The sequence below is a fragment of the Phascolarctos cinereus genome, unplaced genomic scaffold, assembly GCF_003287225.1.
Source record: "Phascolarctos cinereus isolate Bilbo 61053 unplaced genomic scaffold, phaCin_HiC Scaffold_9;HRSCAF=440, whole genome shotgun sequence".
Lineage (NCBI taxonomy): Eukaryota > Metazoa > Chordata > Mammalia > Diprotodontia > Phascolarctidae > Phascolarctos > Phascolarctos cinereus.
The window spans coordinates 207412883-207430488 of NW_027556402.1; the positions used below are offsets into that span (position 1 = coordinate 207412883).

Sequence of the window (17606 nt, forward strand, 5' to 3'; positions counted from 1 at the left end):
GATAGCTCTCTTCCCAAATGAGACTCTAATTTGTTTGCTGGGATATCCTGAGATATGTGGATGGTTCCATGATCTTACCAGCGTAAGAGATTTCAGAGCCTCCGTGCCACCTCATTCTGTGCAATTCTTTTCTTCTTCTTTCTGCAATTCTCCATTGGAGATTTACTCCTCTGCTAGAGGCCTGTCTTCAATTCTTTTAATATCAGTACAGCACTCTGGTTTTCCTGTTCTCCCTCCTCTCCTACAAGGCCTTTTCTTTATGCCACTTGTTGTGGGTGACTCAGCATTAATATTCTGCAGCCTACCTGTGCCAGCGAACCATGGTCACTAATTTTGATTGTTTCTTTTCTTTGGTATTGCAGAGCATTGATCCAAAGCATGCTTGAAAAGTGTGACCGTTTTCTGTGGTCCCAGCAGGCCTAGTAGGAGAGGACCAGGGAGGACAGTCATGAAGTTTTGTGGGAAAAAACCCAACCAGTGCCTTTGGAATCCTTGGATATACCATCCTATATCCCCTTGTTGGATGAAAGACGAAGATGGTCTGATGGCCTTCACATATGCTGTGGAAATCATAGTGTTAATTAAATCTGACTTTGGAAGGCTGCCTTCGTGCTCAAATGGAGTTCTGCACTGACTTACTAAGAACAGAGTCTATGTTACTGTAAGCCTGAGAGATGCTTACCCAGCTGCCTCTCCAGTCACATGAGGAGAGAGTTGTACTGACCAGAATGAGGGCAAAGGCTGTCTGTTTTTAAACAAGGCAACTGTTGTGTGAAATATTTCAACTATAATGATTAGTAGACAGAACTAATTATGCAGGACACAAATTGTGTATTTAAATTAAATTACTGAATTTTAAAATCAGATTAAATATTTCACTGTGTATTCTCCAATATTTATTTGACATCTTACAATATATACTCAGATACAGCCTCCTGTTTCTCTATCCAAAATGCTTTATTGCTGCGCTTACCTAAATTGAATGGTTCCAGACAATTATGCCCTTTAATATAATGCTCTTAATAAAAGCTAGCTGGTACTATCACTGAGAGTCCTTGCATTATTTCAGTTGTGTAATGATTCGTTGTCAATAGCAAGTCTTGTGCATGTGTATTACACTGATTCTAAATTTTAAGAAAGCTTCTGTTATGTAGAATAATTTCAGGATTTATAAATGGAGATGGAAATTTAAGATTCTTAGCCACACAAGATAGTGAAAAGACCCTGTTTCTTCTCTAGGCTGTAACTCTTAGCTAGCTGGGTGACCTTGGGCAAAGTGTATTTGAATCTTAGTTTTGCTCGTTCCTGTTTTGATATCTCTAAAATAGGGATACTGATCATTATAAAACCTCACATCCAGAGTGGCTAGAGGGAAGCACTTTGTAGACAGACAAGTGATATAAGAACCTGAGTTACTGCTACTAGAAACCTTAGATTTTTAAATTAAAATATACTTTAATATGTAGTGATTTTATTAAAAAGGTAGGAGATGATAAAGGAAAAAATTCCCAGAAAACAAGGCTCAGAACTAAGAAACAAAAGAGGGCAAAGTGTCGTAGACTATACAGAAGCATTGTGTCTGTACAGCATGAACACTTGAAGAATGGTCCTAATGAGAGGCAGTGTGGTGGAGGAAGTGTAGAGCTGGTCCTAGAGTCCAGCTGTGGCCTCTGGGCAAGTCATTTCATCTCATTGTGCTCTAGGTAGCTCTCCAGGACTCTAAGTTGCAGATCTGTTTTAGTAAAAGAAGTTTCCTAGCTAGGAGTTCCCTTCTGTAACACTTTACTCACAACAACCTTAACATTATTATCCCAGTCTTAGAGAATAAGACTGAGACATCAAATTTGCCTTTGATCACATATAGTTCTGAGGCAGAATTAGAGTGTAAATGTCCTGACTCAGTCGTCAGCTGAAGCTTTACAGTGGAAATCAGCCTAGGAAGGATGAGGAGTTCTCGAGAATGAAATTCTGAAGAAAAAGAAACAATTTCCCAGAAGAAAAGAAGGATAAAGAGATTGTCCATGCACTGGAAATCACCAACTTACATTTAAAAAGACGCACTTGAAGGATCATACAATTTCAGAGCTGGAAGGGACCAGCCACTTAGAGTACCCCAAATGTGCCTCTCTGTACTGTAAACAGACTGCCCTCAGGAAATCCCCTACCTTAACTATTGGACAAGACCATGAACTATACCTCTTTCTCAGGGATCAATATAAAAAAATCAACATTACCTTTACTATTGTGAAGGTAATGCCTTATGACCCCTCAGAATCCTTGTAACTCATAATTATAGGCTCCCTAGGCCAAAGCTCCCTTCTATTTTCTCTACCACCTGTTTCCTCGTACCCATCCATGTCCATCCTCTGTCTCCACTGTCCCTGTCCCACTCTGCCCTTCATTTGTGCCCTCTGGAATTCCATTCTATTGTTAACAAACTATAGTTCATATTAGATCTGTTCCTTCCACTGGAAATTGTGTACTTTTTTGTGTACTGATAGGTGTACATATTTCCCCTTGATAGAATGTACTCTCCTTGAAGGCAGGGCCTGTTTCATTTGGTCTTTGTATTCCTAGTGCCTGTTGCAGAGCTTGGAACATGATAGGTGCCTAATAAATACTTGTTGAATTAGAGGTCTTCGAAAGTGGAGTGGGTTGCTTCAGATGTGGGAGGTTGTCCGTCACTGTGAGTCTTCAAGCAAAGCCTGGGTGATTAGTCTTTGGCAGTGTTATAAAGAGGATTCTTGACTGTGTCTTGGTTGGATAGAGTGGCCTTTTCCAACTCCGGGTTTGGATCCTGACTATTCCACTTATTTACTAGCTATCAGGCCCTAAATAAGTGTAACCTTCAATTTTTTTGAGGTTAAAAACATTTGCATCCTCTACCCCACAGTGTTGTTACAATGTTGTTATGTAAAAGTACCACATAACCCCAAACTTCCTTCCTGTCCAGATTGGTGAGGAAATCTGTAGGATTTGTTTTATTTTATTTATTATTATTATTATTATTACTTTTAATCTGTGGATTTTAGACATGTACTCCAAAATAACCTTTTATTGGTGTAGATCAGTAGTTCTCAGAGTTTGGTCCAGGAACCCCTGGGCGTCCCTGAGAACCTTTCAGGGGGTACATGAGGTTAAAACTATTTTCATAACAGTACTAAGATGTTTTAACTTCTAATATGGTAAAAGTCAATAGATATAATCCACATAAACCAAAACTGTTTTTTAGGGGGGGTCATCAGTGATTTTTAAGAGTGCAAGGGGTCCTGTGACCAAGAATTTGAGAACTGCTGGAGTAGATGATTGAGCCCTGATTGAACTTTGTTTTTTCTGGGCTTTATTCCTTCTCTAAAATGGGCCCGTTTCAGTTGCTGAAGGCTGAGTACTTGAATGTCATGAGCTGGAAGATTGCCATAGTGTGCTTTGAGCTCCATTTCTTGTAATTCTAATTCTAATATTGGCATATTTACTGAGAGCTGACAGACTCAGCAAACTATGGGCCTTCTGACAGAACTTTCTAGTAGAGGCCCTTGAAACATTCAGTTTTTGTCACAAGTACAAAAAAGAAAACCCAACATGATGTATTTGTATAATTTTTGAAGATTAATATTAATAAATTGGTCAGTTTAATTTATGAAGCATTTATTAAGCATATACTATGCAAAAACCATTGTGCTTCGTACTGTGGATATGAAGACAACATGAAGAAATCCCTGCCCTCAAAGAGCTTACATTCTTCTCAGGGCATACAAGATATATAGAGATAAGTCAATAAAGAGTTTATACAAAATAATTTATGTGAAAGGCCTCAGGTTAGAGGTGATACCTGAGTTGAGTTTTGAAGGGAGCAAGGAATTCTGCTAGAGGAGGTGAGGAAGTAGTCCATTTTTAGTGTAACATTGACCTGGGGTTCTGTCATAGACTGGGTTCACACAGACTAGGTCAGATCTTGGTTCATCTCAGTCTTTGACCTTTCCCAAAAGAGGGTCATTTCTATATTCTCCTTCAGTTACTCCAAATCAAAGTACATCCAGATTAGCTGCCCTGCCCCAAAGTCTAGCAAAACAAATTGATAGATCAGCTCAACCTTTTGGGACTTATCTTTTGCCTTCTCTTACGAAGAAATAAACTGTGCTCTGATGTAGGGGTAGTCACACTACTTCCCTCCTGCATCCTACCTTGCCAATCCTTGGAGGAAACCCTGGTTATTAGAGAACAATCAGCAAATGAGCATTTATTTATACTTGTTAATATGTTTCTTAATAAATAAGCATTTAGGGGGGTGGAGTCAAAATAGCGGAGTATAGGCTGGGACCCAGCTGACCTCTCCCAAAATTGTCCTGCGGATCAAATTTTGTGGTGGCAGAGTCAACAAAATGTCAGAGGAGTACATTTCTCCAGCTTGACAACTTAGGAGTTTTTCAGGAGAAGTCTGTAACACTGGGGTGGGTGTAGGCCTGGAGTGTGATGGGAGCACCAGCACTGGGGCTTGGAGGTGGCTATGACAGCAGCAGCAGCAGCAGCAGTTTCAGAAGCTCTCAGTCCAGATAACTGGTCAGAAAAAGATTACAGGGGACTCATTGCTGGTACATAAGCCATTTTGGGTCTCGCTTCCGGGGTGGAGAGGCGCACTTGTGATCAGACACAAGGAAGCAGGGGCCCTGGTCAAAGTTCCAGGGCCAAGAGGAGTATTAGCACCTATGGCTGAAGAAGAGAAGGGGCCCTTCCTGGTAAAGATCAGAGCACAGACCAGGAGAGCAGTGCCCACACCTATGCCAACCACACCTATTCCAGTATAACACCAACTTGGAAGCACTGAAAACTTGTAGACCTCCAGAACTGGCTCTGAAAACAGCAGCATGAAACAGTCTAAATTTGGCACAATGCCTCCCCATCCCCAGCTGAGCAGAGCCCAACTTTAACATAGCTTCAAAGTAAAGAAATACGCTGGGTAAATGAGCAAAAACCAAAGAAAGAAAGAAAGAACTTCACTGTAAAAAGCTACTATGATGTCAGGGCAGACCAAGACAGAAATTTAGAAGACAACAATGTGAAAACAACTACAAGCAAGACTCAAAAGAAAAATGCTAGTTGGACCCAAGACCAGCAAGAATTCTTGGAAGAGTTAATGAAAGAGATAAGAGTGGTAGAGAAAAAACTGGGAAAAGAAATGAGAGTGATACAAGAAGATTATGAAAAGAGGATTAACAGTTTGGTAAAAGTGGCAAAAGAAATGCTGAAGAAAATAATTTTTTTCTTTGAGGGTGGTTTAATTTTTAAAAATTAAATAATTTATTAATTTCCACATTCACTTTCATAAGATTTTGAGTTCAAATTTTCTCCCCATCCTCCTCCCCCCTCCCTCACACAGCATGCAATCTGATATCAGCTCTACTTATATGTTCATATTAGAAAACAACATCTTAAGAAACAGAATTGGCTTAAGGGTAAAAGAAGCACAGAAATTCACTGGATAAAATAATTCCTTTAAAAGCAGAATAGGCCAAATGGAACAGGAGGTACAAAAATTCACTGAAGAAAAGAACTCTTTAAAAAGCAGAGCTGACCAAATGGAAAAAGAGGTACAAAATTCACTGAAGAAAATAATTCCTTAAAAATTAGAATTGGGCAATGGAAGCTAATGACTCCATGAGACTTTAAGAAACAATAACACAAAGTAGTGGAAAGTCTGCCACCATTATTGAGGAGAAATAAAATACAGCAACCTATGCAAGGACATGGTAAAGCAGAGGGTCTCATCCACTCTTGTAACAACTGTTTATTGTTCTTGGATAAGAGACACCTGCAATTTTTGTCTAAATAGACTTCTTTAACAATTGTAAAATTATTTGGTCACCTCCCCTTGTCTCCTGCCCTTGAATAGAGAATATTTTGTTGTTCTACGTAACAAATCTTCCCAGATGCATGGCAAATATTCTCTCAGAAATCCTGCTTTTTTTCTTTTTTAAATATTTTTTATTGATATCTTCTGTTTGCTTTTTTCCATTGCCAGAGTTTTTCCAATATTTCTCCTCATTCTGTACAAGAGAGTCATACCATACAACAAATCATATTAGAGGAAAAATGGAAAGATGAAAAAAATTAGCAGAATTCATCAGATCATTGTAAACATCTGCAAAATATTTAATGTATCACACCCATGCACCTCCCTTTGCAAAGGAGTGGGGTTGGGATGTCTTCTCTCTCTTCTTTGTTCTTTGTCATTTTGCACAATTCATTGCGATGGTTTTGTGGTTATTCTCCCCATTTGTGTTTTCTTGCCAGATAAAGTTGGAGCAGTACCCCTAATTAAGCAAATGCTCCCAAAGAAGTTGACAATAGAGGGAGTGTTCCCTTATGACCAAAAAGTATCTTACAGTCTTTTCTCCAGTGGTACTGAAAAAAAAAACAACTAGGGAAAAAAGTGACTGCCATTAGAGGACTAGCTAAAGAGTGACATACCAATGTCATGTTATTGTGTCTCTGTCACCATTTCTGAATGAGGAAGTAGAAAAGGGGAAAAACCTTGGTCCTAATTCAACAATTAGTTCTTAAATACAAGAGAGAAATAGTAATTTCTCTGAAGAGCCTCAGGTTTTTTATCTGTAAGAAAGGGATCCATGACACCTGCCCTCTCTGCTGCCCCGCGGTATCATGAGACTTAGATGAGGTAACATAAATGAAGCCCTTTGACAATTACAAATCCCTATATAAATGTAAAGTGTTATTATTATTGTCATTGATCACTCATTCAAGACAATCTGATAATGGAAAGCTAAGCCGTGTTTTTCCAGTTGGTTATAAATTGTGTCCTTTGCTAGTGTAATACATTGTTCATAGAGCTTGAAGGGACCTTTGAGATTACATAGTCCAATTTAGTTTATACACAAGGAAACTGAGGCCTGGAGAAATTGTGTCAAACAGTCAGCAAGTAGTTGAGCTGCGAGGTTCAAACCCATGTCTTCTGATCTCAGATTCAGTTCTTTTCTCACTATGGCATGTGACCATGTGCTTTAATAAAGGAGGCATGCCGAATTCATGTATGTATTACATTATAATAATATAAACATATGCATGTAATATAATAAATATAGAATAAAATATGGAGTATTCTATTTAGTATATTATAACATATTTATATATCTACCTATAGATAGCTATGTGTAAATATAGAGATATATAAAATATTTATATATTATATATTTATGTGTTATACAAATATAAATATCTTGTATAAGTCTATGTATATATGTAAAATATTTATATTTACATATTTTTATTAAATATAAACAATACATCTACATAAAGATGTCTGTATATGTATATGCATGGATATGTTTATATGTGTGTATATACACACATGTATATGTATATGCATGGATATGTTTATATGTGTGTATATACACACACACACAAGATATTTAAATACAAGCCAGTTAGGGAAGGAAAGGATTAGAAATTTAGAGATTAGGAAATTCCCATCAAGTGATTGTCTCAACTCTTCTCTCTTGAGATTTCCTCTTGAAGTGGTTTCTAACAAACTGAAGTAAATCCTTTTTTAACCTCCATGAGATCATAGCTCATCTTTCTTTCATTTACTCAGGAGTCACATCTCTTTAAATGTGTGCAGCCCAGTGGAGGAGTTACTGTGGCAGTAACAGAGTGCTCTGAGAAAGAAGGAAGAAAGTCATAGGACAGGGGTAAGTTTTGTGGTTCAATACAGGGTGTAAATTTTAAAAGGGTATAGGCAGGAAGAGTACATACCCAGTAACAGATGAACAAAACAAGCAGAAGGCTTCCAAAAATCATTTGATGGGAATGCCAGAAGAGACAAATTATTGTACCTTTTGGGCTACGAGTCACACTTGCTATTCCTTCCAAGCCCATCACACCCCAAGGTCCTGTTCCCCACTTCTTGCCTTTCTGGAACCTGAACCCCCTAGTCACACACTCACTTTTATTTTGAATCTCTTCCTCTTCTGTATCTTCATAGTATCTGACATTGCCTGTATCTGGAGCATACCTAGCAGTTCCCTCTAATGCTGGACCCATCTTTCTTTACTCCCTCATTTATTGAAAGTCTTGAAGATGGACTCCACATCTTCTTTGGTTCCTTCAGCCACTTTTAGATCCATGCTCTGGCTACTGCTTTTACTTTACTAAATTAAACCTGTTACCAATGTGTTCTCCAGGACACTGAATTTCCTTTCTCTGTGACTGGCATCTAGCTCACAGGCTTCTTCTTCTTCTTTTTTTAAAATTAAATTAATTTTATTTGTAATTTATAGAATAAAATAAGCATTTCCATAACATAGTATAATAAAAAAGATGACTGCACATGAAACTTCAAATTTATTATGTACAACTTGCTGTTCTTTTTAAATATATAATAATCATGTAAATTTTTTCTTTTTTTTCTCTCCCCTAGAGATGGCTACCATTGAACACAAATATGTATATGTATATGTACCTATATATATGTAAAATTATTCTACATATACTTCTATTTATCAGTTCTTTCTCTGGATACAGATAGCATCTTTTTTCATATGTCCTTCGTAGTTAATGTGGGTATTTATAATAGTCAAAATGACTTATTCACTCAATGATGATATTGCTGTTGCTGTATACAATGTTCCCTTGGGTCTCCTCATTTCACTCTTGATTATTTCATGCAAGTCCATCCATGTTTTTCTAAGATCATCAAGCTCATCATTTCTTTTTTTTAATTAATTATTTTATTTTTAGTTTTCAACATTCACTTCCATAATCTTTTGAGTTTTAAATTTTCTCCCTCTCCCTCCTCACCTTCCTCCCTAAGAAGGCATGCAATCTGATATAGGCTCTGCATATACGTTCCTATTAAACATATTTTCTTTTTTTTCTTTTTTGGCTAGGCAATGGGGTTAAGTGACTTGCCCAGAGTCACACAGCTAGTGTCAAGTGTCTGAGGTCAGATTTGAACTCAGGTCCTCCTGACTCCAGGGCTGGTGCTCTATCCATTGCACCACCTAGCTGTCCCTATTAAACATATTTTCACATTAGTTTTGTCGTAAAGAAGAATTAGAACTAATAGGAGGAACCATAAGAAAGAAGATACAAAGCAAAACAGAAGGAAAAAAAAAAGCAAATCGTGTGCTTCGATCTGCATTCAAACTCCATAGTTCTTTCTCTGGATGTGGATAGCATTTTCCATCATGAGACTTTTGGAGATATGTTAGATCCTTGCATTGCTGAGAAGAAGCTCATCATTTCTTATATCACAGTAGTATTCCATCACCATCATAAGCCACGACTTGTTCAGCCATTCCCCAATTGACGGGCATCTCCTCAATGTCAAGTTCTTTGCCATCATAAAGAGAGCTACTATAAACATTTTAGAACATATAGGTTATTTTCCTTTTCCTCTAATTATCTTTGGAAATATACCAAGTTGTGTGTTGCTGTGTATAGGTAGTTTAATAACTCTTTGGGTATATTTCCAGATTGCTCTCCAAAATGGTTGGATCAGTTCATAATTCCACCAAAAATGAGTTAGTGTCCCATTTTCCCACATCCCCTCCAACATTTGTCACTTTCTCCTTCAATCATTTTATCCACTCTGATAGGTATAAAGCAATATCTCAAGGTTGTTTTAATTTGCATTTCTCTAATCAATAATGATTTAGAGCATTTTTTCATATGACTATAAATTGTTTTGATTTCTTCATTGGAAAACTGCTTGTTCATATCCTTTGACCATTTACAGATTTTTACAAATTTCTTTATGTATCTGAGATATGATAACCTTAACTGAGAAACTGTCTATAAATTTTCCCTCCAATTTTTTGCTTTCCTTCTGATCTTGACTACATTTATTTTATTTGTACAAAAATTTTTAAATTTAATGTAATCAGCATTATCCATTTTACACCTCACTCTGCTTACTGTCTTTTGTTTATTCATAAATTGTTTGCCCATCCACAAGTCTGATAAGATATGTTCCATTTTCTTCAAATTTTCTTGTAATGTCTCTCTGTATATCTTATCTTGGTAAATGGTGTAAGATACTGGTCTATGCCCAATTTCTGCTTTCCAGTTTTCCCAACAATTTTCACCAAATAATGAATTCTTATCCCAAAATCTTAAGTCTTTATGTTTGTCAAATACAAGGTTACTATATTTATTTGCTGCTGTAAATTGTATGTCTACTCTGTTCCATTGATCTACCTTTCTATTTTCTAGCCATTACCAGATAGTTTTGATAACTATTGCCTTATACTATAATTTCAGATCTGTTAATGCTGAACTTCCTTCCTTTACATTTTTTTATTAGTTTGTTTGATATTTTAGACTTTTTTGTTCTTTCAAATGAATTTTATCATTTTTTCCAATTTAGTAAATTAAATTTTTTTGTTAATTTAATTGTGATGGCATTGAATATATAAAATTGGTTTAGGTAAAATTGTCATTTTTATTTTATTGGCTCTGCCTACCCATGAACAATTAATATTTTGCTAATTATTTAAATCTGATTTTATTTGTATAAAAATTAAAAAAGATAATTTTGTTTATATAGTTCCTGGATTTGTTTTGGCAGGTGTACTCCCAGGTATTTTATACTGCTATTTTAAATGGGGTATCTCTTTCTATCTCTTCTTGTATGTAACATAGGATTATTTTTATATATGATGTAATATATTATATAATATATTGCATTATAATTATAGCCAATTATTAATATTAACATTTTTTCTTTCTATTCTTTTTATTTCCTCATTCAGAAATAAATCCCTACAATGCAGCAAGTCTTTGAAGGACATTACTAACACTGCCCCAAAATTTACCCCACTCTAGCCCATCTTATCAAGGTGGAATTGTTACCCCACCCAACTAGAAAAACCTTACAAAGAGAATCTAATTTAGGTGAATTCTGGCCAATTATGCAAAACTGAGGGTGGTCTGGGAATAAGTGTGACATAATCAAAGTCATGTCCCCCAGACCTCCATTAGAATAGGTCAGTTTCTCATTATAATATTAATTTCTCATTAATTGTTAAACAATCAGAGTTGGTTTCTACCTGTCAGGAACACTCACTCTTCCAAGAATATATGTAAGCATCCCTCCATGAGGGGTCTTTGGTTTACAAGCGATTAGCCAAATGACCATCCTTTTATTAATTATTTGATAGCTGTAACTAATAAAAATGATCAATTACCCACAAATTATGTTTCTTGAACTTTTTGTATGTCCCACTAGCCAGTGGGCTTGGATGTTTTAAGATACAGGACAGAGGTCTGTCCAGCCTCACCTGCCAAGAGCAGGGGTCTGAACTACCCAGTGCTGCACTTGAATCCCCTTCCTCTGCAATTGCTTGAGAGACTAGAGAGAGGGAGACAGGGACAAGTATAGTAAAAAATGGTGCTGATCTGTTGGTGCCAGAGAAATGTTTGTCTTTTGGGGGATCGTAGTTCTTCAGACTGATTTGCAGCTTCACAATTTCCAAAAACTTTCTGCATTTGCATTGGTTTCCATGAAGGACCTCTCTCACAAGAGGTATGCACAAGAGATTTTGCTCCTTATGGCTGTTTACAGGTCATAAGCTTCAAGGAGATTGTTTTAATCATAGAAAAGAAATATCTTTCAGTTAATAAGCAGTTTAATTTTTTAAAAATCATAAAAGAATACTCTTAATTAAAGACTTTTTTTTGGTGCCAAATTTTGGGTACACTTTGGGGTGGAATTTGAATTTCTCTGGTTGACTGCCCCAATGTAGATAACCTGTAAACTTTATTATCTGAGGGCACCTGGGATCCTGTTGCCAATCTCTTTTGCAAGGGTCTGGGTCACAAGGCTCAGGGAGTGAATAGATTCATTTACAAGGCAATGGAAGCAAACAGAAAGCATATAATCATTTATATGATTTTCTAGTTAATATAATTTATTATGTTGATATTTTCCCCCATAATATTAAACTGACCTTGTATTCTAGGTATAAACCCTATTTAGTTTAAATGGATGATTTTGGATAGATTCTTGTGTTCTATTTGCCAGTTTATTACTATTTTGAATTAAGATATGTTAATAATATTGACCTATAATTTATGTTTTCTATCTGGCATGTCAGGAGAGAATGTCCCTGGATCTCAGTCTTATATTCTCATGTTTTCTTTTATTGGTGTCCATTATTGAGACCTGACCTACCTCTGTTTTCTTGACCTTGCGCCTTTCTGGAAACAGGTAGTTACTGACTGAGCCAACATACATGCATGTTCAGAACAGGAATAATGCCACAATTAACTGTGAGTTTCACGTCTTACAGGATGAACCCTAAATATTTGCTTATTTGCCTTCAGCAAGCAGGACCCCAGAGTAACGGATCCTCTGACATAACTTTTCAGGAGTGAGCAAGTGGCGAGCAACCCTAGCAAAATTTAGTTGTTCTCAGCGGGATGCAGGCAATTTTAAAGTGGAAAATTCTACTTCTTCACCTTGAACTGTTTGAGAAAGAAAAAAAAAAAGAAATAAAAGAAAATACAAGCCCCACAAGTTAAGTTTAAAATGTTAAGCAAGACAGAGAGTGATGTTTTATTCTAATATAAACTGTGCACCAGGGCAGAAGACAAGGCAATTGCTGAAAAGGGTTGTTGGTGAACCTGGAATGACAACTAAGGGATTTATTCATCACATAGGAAAAGTAGGGGTTTTGCAACATGCTAAAACAAGTGTCTGCACCTCTATGGGTGGTTCCTTAACATAATCCAATCAATCCAGAAAGAAATCTTTCTTCTGAGAAAAAAATAAAAGAAGGGATGGGATCATGGCTTCAGATGGCTTTGAAAAGCCTAAATGATAATTGACAGCAGAGAGAAACCTTTGATCTTGCCAAGTGAACAGGCTCCATGTTCACGAACTCTGAAATTCCTTTAAATCCTGATGACACACTGTAAGCTTTCTACTCCTCCATCACAATTCCAAACTCTGTTCTTCACTTACATTGTGACCTCCCATCCTTTGACCCCTCAATTCTCTTCCAGTTCTCTTACCTCTGCCCTAATGACACTCTCCTCCTTTCCTCATCTTGACCCCTTGGTCCTCTTCCCTTGAGTCCTTTGTCCCCTTATTATATCTCTGAAATATACATCTTCCAAATCTCAGCCTTGGATTACTCTCTCCACCTTTTGTCTTCCCTGCTACAAAGATCCTACTGAAAGAAGATAGAAAAAAATCACGCAACCATTCTGACTGAATCAAGTACAAATTTGTATTACATAACTTCAACCAGGCCCTCACTGCTGCTAGATAATCTTTTTACATCTTCCTCATTAACTTACCTACCACTCACCACAGTGGCCCTTCCAAACCTTTTCGTCTCTTTTCAAAGGTCACAATTGCTTTCCCTCCCAACACACTCTTAGCTGAGGATTCTTTGCCTCATATTTTCCTGAAAAAGTTGAGATCATTCATAAAGAGCTCCCTTTTCTCCCCTCCTCCTCATCTCATATCACTCAGTTGCCTTCTGCCACTGTCTCTTCCTCCATCCCTGTCTCACATGAAGAGGTGGCCCTTCTCTTGCCCATGTCAACCCCTCTTCCTGCGCGAGTCAGCACACTGCATCCCTTCTCCTCCATCAGGTTGCTGCTCTATCATCCCCCACTCTCTCCTTTATTTTCAATCTCACTCCTTCTACTGGCTTTTTCCCTATTGCCTATTAACATGCCTGTATCTCCCCTATTCTCAGAAAATCTCATCTGATCCATCCATACCCACTAACTATTATCCTATATCTTTATTCCTCTTTGTGGTTAAATTTCTTGAGAAGGCCACCTATGACAGGAGCCTCCAGTTCTTCTCTTCTTAACTCTCTACAATCTGATTTCCAACTTTATCATTCAACTGGAAATGCCTCTTTTCAAAGTTATCGGTGATCTCTTAATTGCCAAATCCGATTGCCTTTTCTCAATCTTCATCCTTCTTGATCTTTCTGCAGCCTCTGTCATTGCTATTCTCCTTGATATTCTTTTCTGTCTAGGTTTTCAGAACACTAATCTCTCCTAATTCCCCGTCTGCCCATCTGGCTTCTCCATCTCAGTCCCTTTTGCTCAGTACTCTTCCAGGTTGCATCATCTAATCATGGATATCCCACGTGACTATGTTCTGGGCTCTCTTCTCTTCTCTTTCCAATGAGGGGCCCTCCTACTGGAGGATCTGGATCACGTCAACCTTGATGTTCCCTCTACAAAACAAACCAGGAGAAAGAAGGAAGTTGCAACTAAAACGAAGGTGGGCTTTCCAGAGAGAAAGAGAAAATATTTAGCAAAATTGGTTTAATTGTATGCCCCAGGGCAAAATGAATCATTTTGTTATTGATATCAATTGATACTGGAAAAAAGACCACTGTGAAAATAATCATCTTATGCACTGACATCAATTGTAGTGGATTAAGAAGCAAAGAAATTCCATGAAAACATCAAAAAGGCCCTTCAAGTGAACGCATCATACACTTTGATAGTAACATTATTACAAAGGCTAGAGTATTTGGCTATGTTGAGAAATGTTTTGGAAAACCTGGGTCAAGAAGTAGGAATGAGAGATGCCAAAGACTTGCTAATTACGTAGAAATCTTTTGCCGTTGCATTATGACTACTTTCTTTGAGAAAAGAAAAAATAGGCACTGTATATTGTGAGCACTGAAAAATGTCACAAACATGAAATAATTTATATTTTAACAGACAGGAAAAGACTCATTATTGATGTGAGAATCACCATGCATCAATTGCTTTTGTACAGTTAGAGGACCAACTTTTTAGAGCAAAGATCAACTTAGTCGAAGCTAGAAGAAAGGATAATAAGGAAAGACATGAGAGGCAATTGAAGCAACTCAATATTACACAACTAGTCATGAAAAATGGGAAAAAGCACAGCAAAAATTACATCAGCATCAGTTATAATGATAGACCCTACAAGGAGATTGAAAGTTCCCAAAAAGGGTTCAAGTCCACAAATACCGAGAGGGAAATGCAGCTGGAGGCAGCACTGGTTTGGAATACGATTATTTTTGTAAAGTCTTACAGAGACAGATGATGCTGATTATTAATAATACTATCTCATAAAGCAGAGAGAATCAATGGTGGATAAAATCAATTTGAAGAAAATTGGCAAGAGAGTCAGCTAAGCAAATTGATCTTGATGGCATTTAAGCATGAAAGCTGAAGAGCAATCAACAAAAGCAAAATAGAGGTGATCTGTAAAGATGTCTATGATAAAACTGTGGTTGCCATCAAGGACAGTAGAGCTGTCACAATTGAAATCTAGCATCATTGTTCCGGATAATTCCTTATGGATGGTTAGAAATGGCAAATGTCCTTGTTTGCAGATGACATTATACTGCTTCCATTAAGCTGCATAACTTCATGGAAGAGAGATGTAACCAATGAAAGCAGCTTAACCTTGCCAACATATAATCAATAAGGAACTTTGAAGTAGGAGTAAAAGATACCACCAAGGAGTCATGTGATAAGAAGATAGAGCACTCATATGTCAAGGATGAGGGGTAACATCAGGACAGCCTGAATTCTTCAGTTGCATCTTTGCAAAGTCAAGAAGAATTGAGGAAAGCCTAGCACGTTGGGTGAATCCTCTGAGGTGAAATTGGGAAAGATATGAATAAGATTCCCACAGGGTCAGCAGACATGAATGAGTTGCAATATGCACTGTGGGAAGAAATATCAAAACTGATGAGCCTCATTTGAGATTTGGAGTGTCCCATACTGGGGATGTAACGGGCCCAAGACACTTGGGCCTGGTCAGATAACTGATAGCATATAATGTTCAGTTCTGGGTGTCACATCTGGGAAGGATGCTGGTAAATAAGAATGTCTATAGAACAATGATGCTTATGATGAGGATAGAAGTATATACATTATGAGAATTTATGGAAGAAACTGGAAATGTTTATCATAGAAAAGAGAAGCCTTCTGGGTAGGAGATATGATGGCCATCTTTAAGAACTAAGGATTATCATCTAGAAGAGGGAATAGACTTATCTTTTTTGGCTTTTTACAATATGGTCACAGATGATTACTTTGACCACCAAAGCTGGAAGTTACTTTGTGAGGTCAGATTTCCTACTCTCTCATTTACCCTCTCTCCCTTTATAGCTATGATCAACAACTTTCACCCAAAGCGCTAAATCATTAGTCCCTAGAAACTACTACTTTAAGCCATTGGTGTCATTGGTTTAAGACATGGTTCCCTGTCAGCTACATATTGACTTAGAAATCACAAATTAACATTATCTATGTTATACTGTATTTTTCTTTTCTTTTTTTAAAATAAGTTTTTCTTGCTTTCTTCTGTTTCATACATCATTATATTTATCCTAAGTAATCTTCCTGCTTCTCCTATCAGAGAGCCATCCCTTATAAAAATAGTACTTTTTTTAAGAGAGGAAAAAAAAATCAGCACAGCTAATCAATACACTTAAAAAGTCTGAAAACGTGCAATGTGTAACACTTGGGGATCTCCCACCTCCACAAAGGTCTGGGTTAGGGGGTTTCTCTCTTATCTCCCAATTATATTTTAATCTGATTCAGAAGCTCTCTGGAGTATTTCAGGTCATGAGTTAGGCATGTTTGCTTTAAGCCATGGTTCTCATGTCAAGGATAAGCTTTTAAGGTCCTTTCTAACTCTGATATTCCATGTATTTCTATTTGTTAAGTTTCTTCATATATGCTCAGGCCATGTGATAGGTGCTGTGGCATATAATAGAAGTATAAGACATGGTCCATGCCTTCACAGAACTTAGAAGTGGTAATAATGAACATTTGCTGCTAGACTGTCATCCTTGATTATGGGAGACTGAGCTTCATTAGTGAGTGTGAGATTTGTTACTCTCAGACCTCAGAATGTGGCATCACTGCTCAGATCCCATTTTAGATGTCCTCTGTTTACTGGCTCTGCTGTATTCCAGAGCTAAGTCTAATCTATGAAAGATATGGATGGAAACACAAATAGGACACATGAGATGCAGTAATTGCCCAATATTATTGTAGCCTAGACCCTATACAACCCCAAAAGACATGGTAAAGGGGTGAATCGTAACTTTTATGAATTCCTATTATTTATTTCCCCTTGCCCACATACTATGACATGATTCTCACATAGAATTTATTCATCAGGCCAGTGCACAACAGCACTGAAGTGGCTTAAGTGCAAAGAGGCTGAAACATATGTTTCTTTCCTCAACTACGTATGGAGGGAGTCCTCAATACTTATCTCTGATGTATACATATTGCTTTACCCCAATTCAGGTTAAGAATAATACTTAAGAATAGGGATGGCACTTGCAGTCTGGGGTAATCAGAGAAGGCCTTATTGAGGAGGAGACATTTTATTTGTGTGTTGAAAGGCATGCTTTACACAGGTAGAGGAGAGGAAGCTTTTCATACAAGAGGAATGCATAAGCCAAGGCTCAGGCAGAATGAAAACTGAGAAATAAAGTTTAACTCAGTAAGCTCTGCCTGCTCCTTGTAACTTTCCCTAGGTTTAACCATGGTCTAATCATTTAACCTTTCCAGGCCTCAGTTTCCTCATCTGTAAATAGAACCAACCTCTTGATGTT

At 37.3% G+C, this 17606-nt stretch overlaps 1 protein-coding gene across 1 annotated transcript in view; it reads left to right on the forward strand.

The window, feature by feature from the left end:
- The window catches only part of HPS5 (HPS5 biogenesis of lysosomal organelles complex 2 subunit 2), a 43405-nt gene extending 42360 nt beyond the window's left edge, over positions 1-1045 (forward strand). Inside the window, exon 23 of the mRNA XM_021005308.2 lies at positions 363-1045. Within this exon, the coding sequence (XP_020860967.1) occupies positions 363-423 (61 nt within the window). The 3' untranslated portion in view covers positions 424-1045. The remainder of the gene's footprint in view (positions 1-362) is intronic.
- The last annotated feature ends 16561 nt before the right edge of the window (positions 1046-17606 follow it).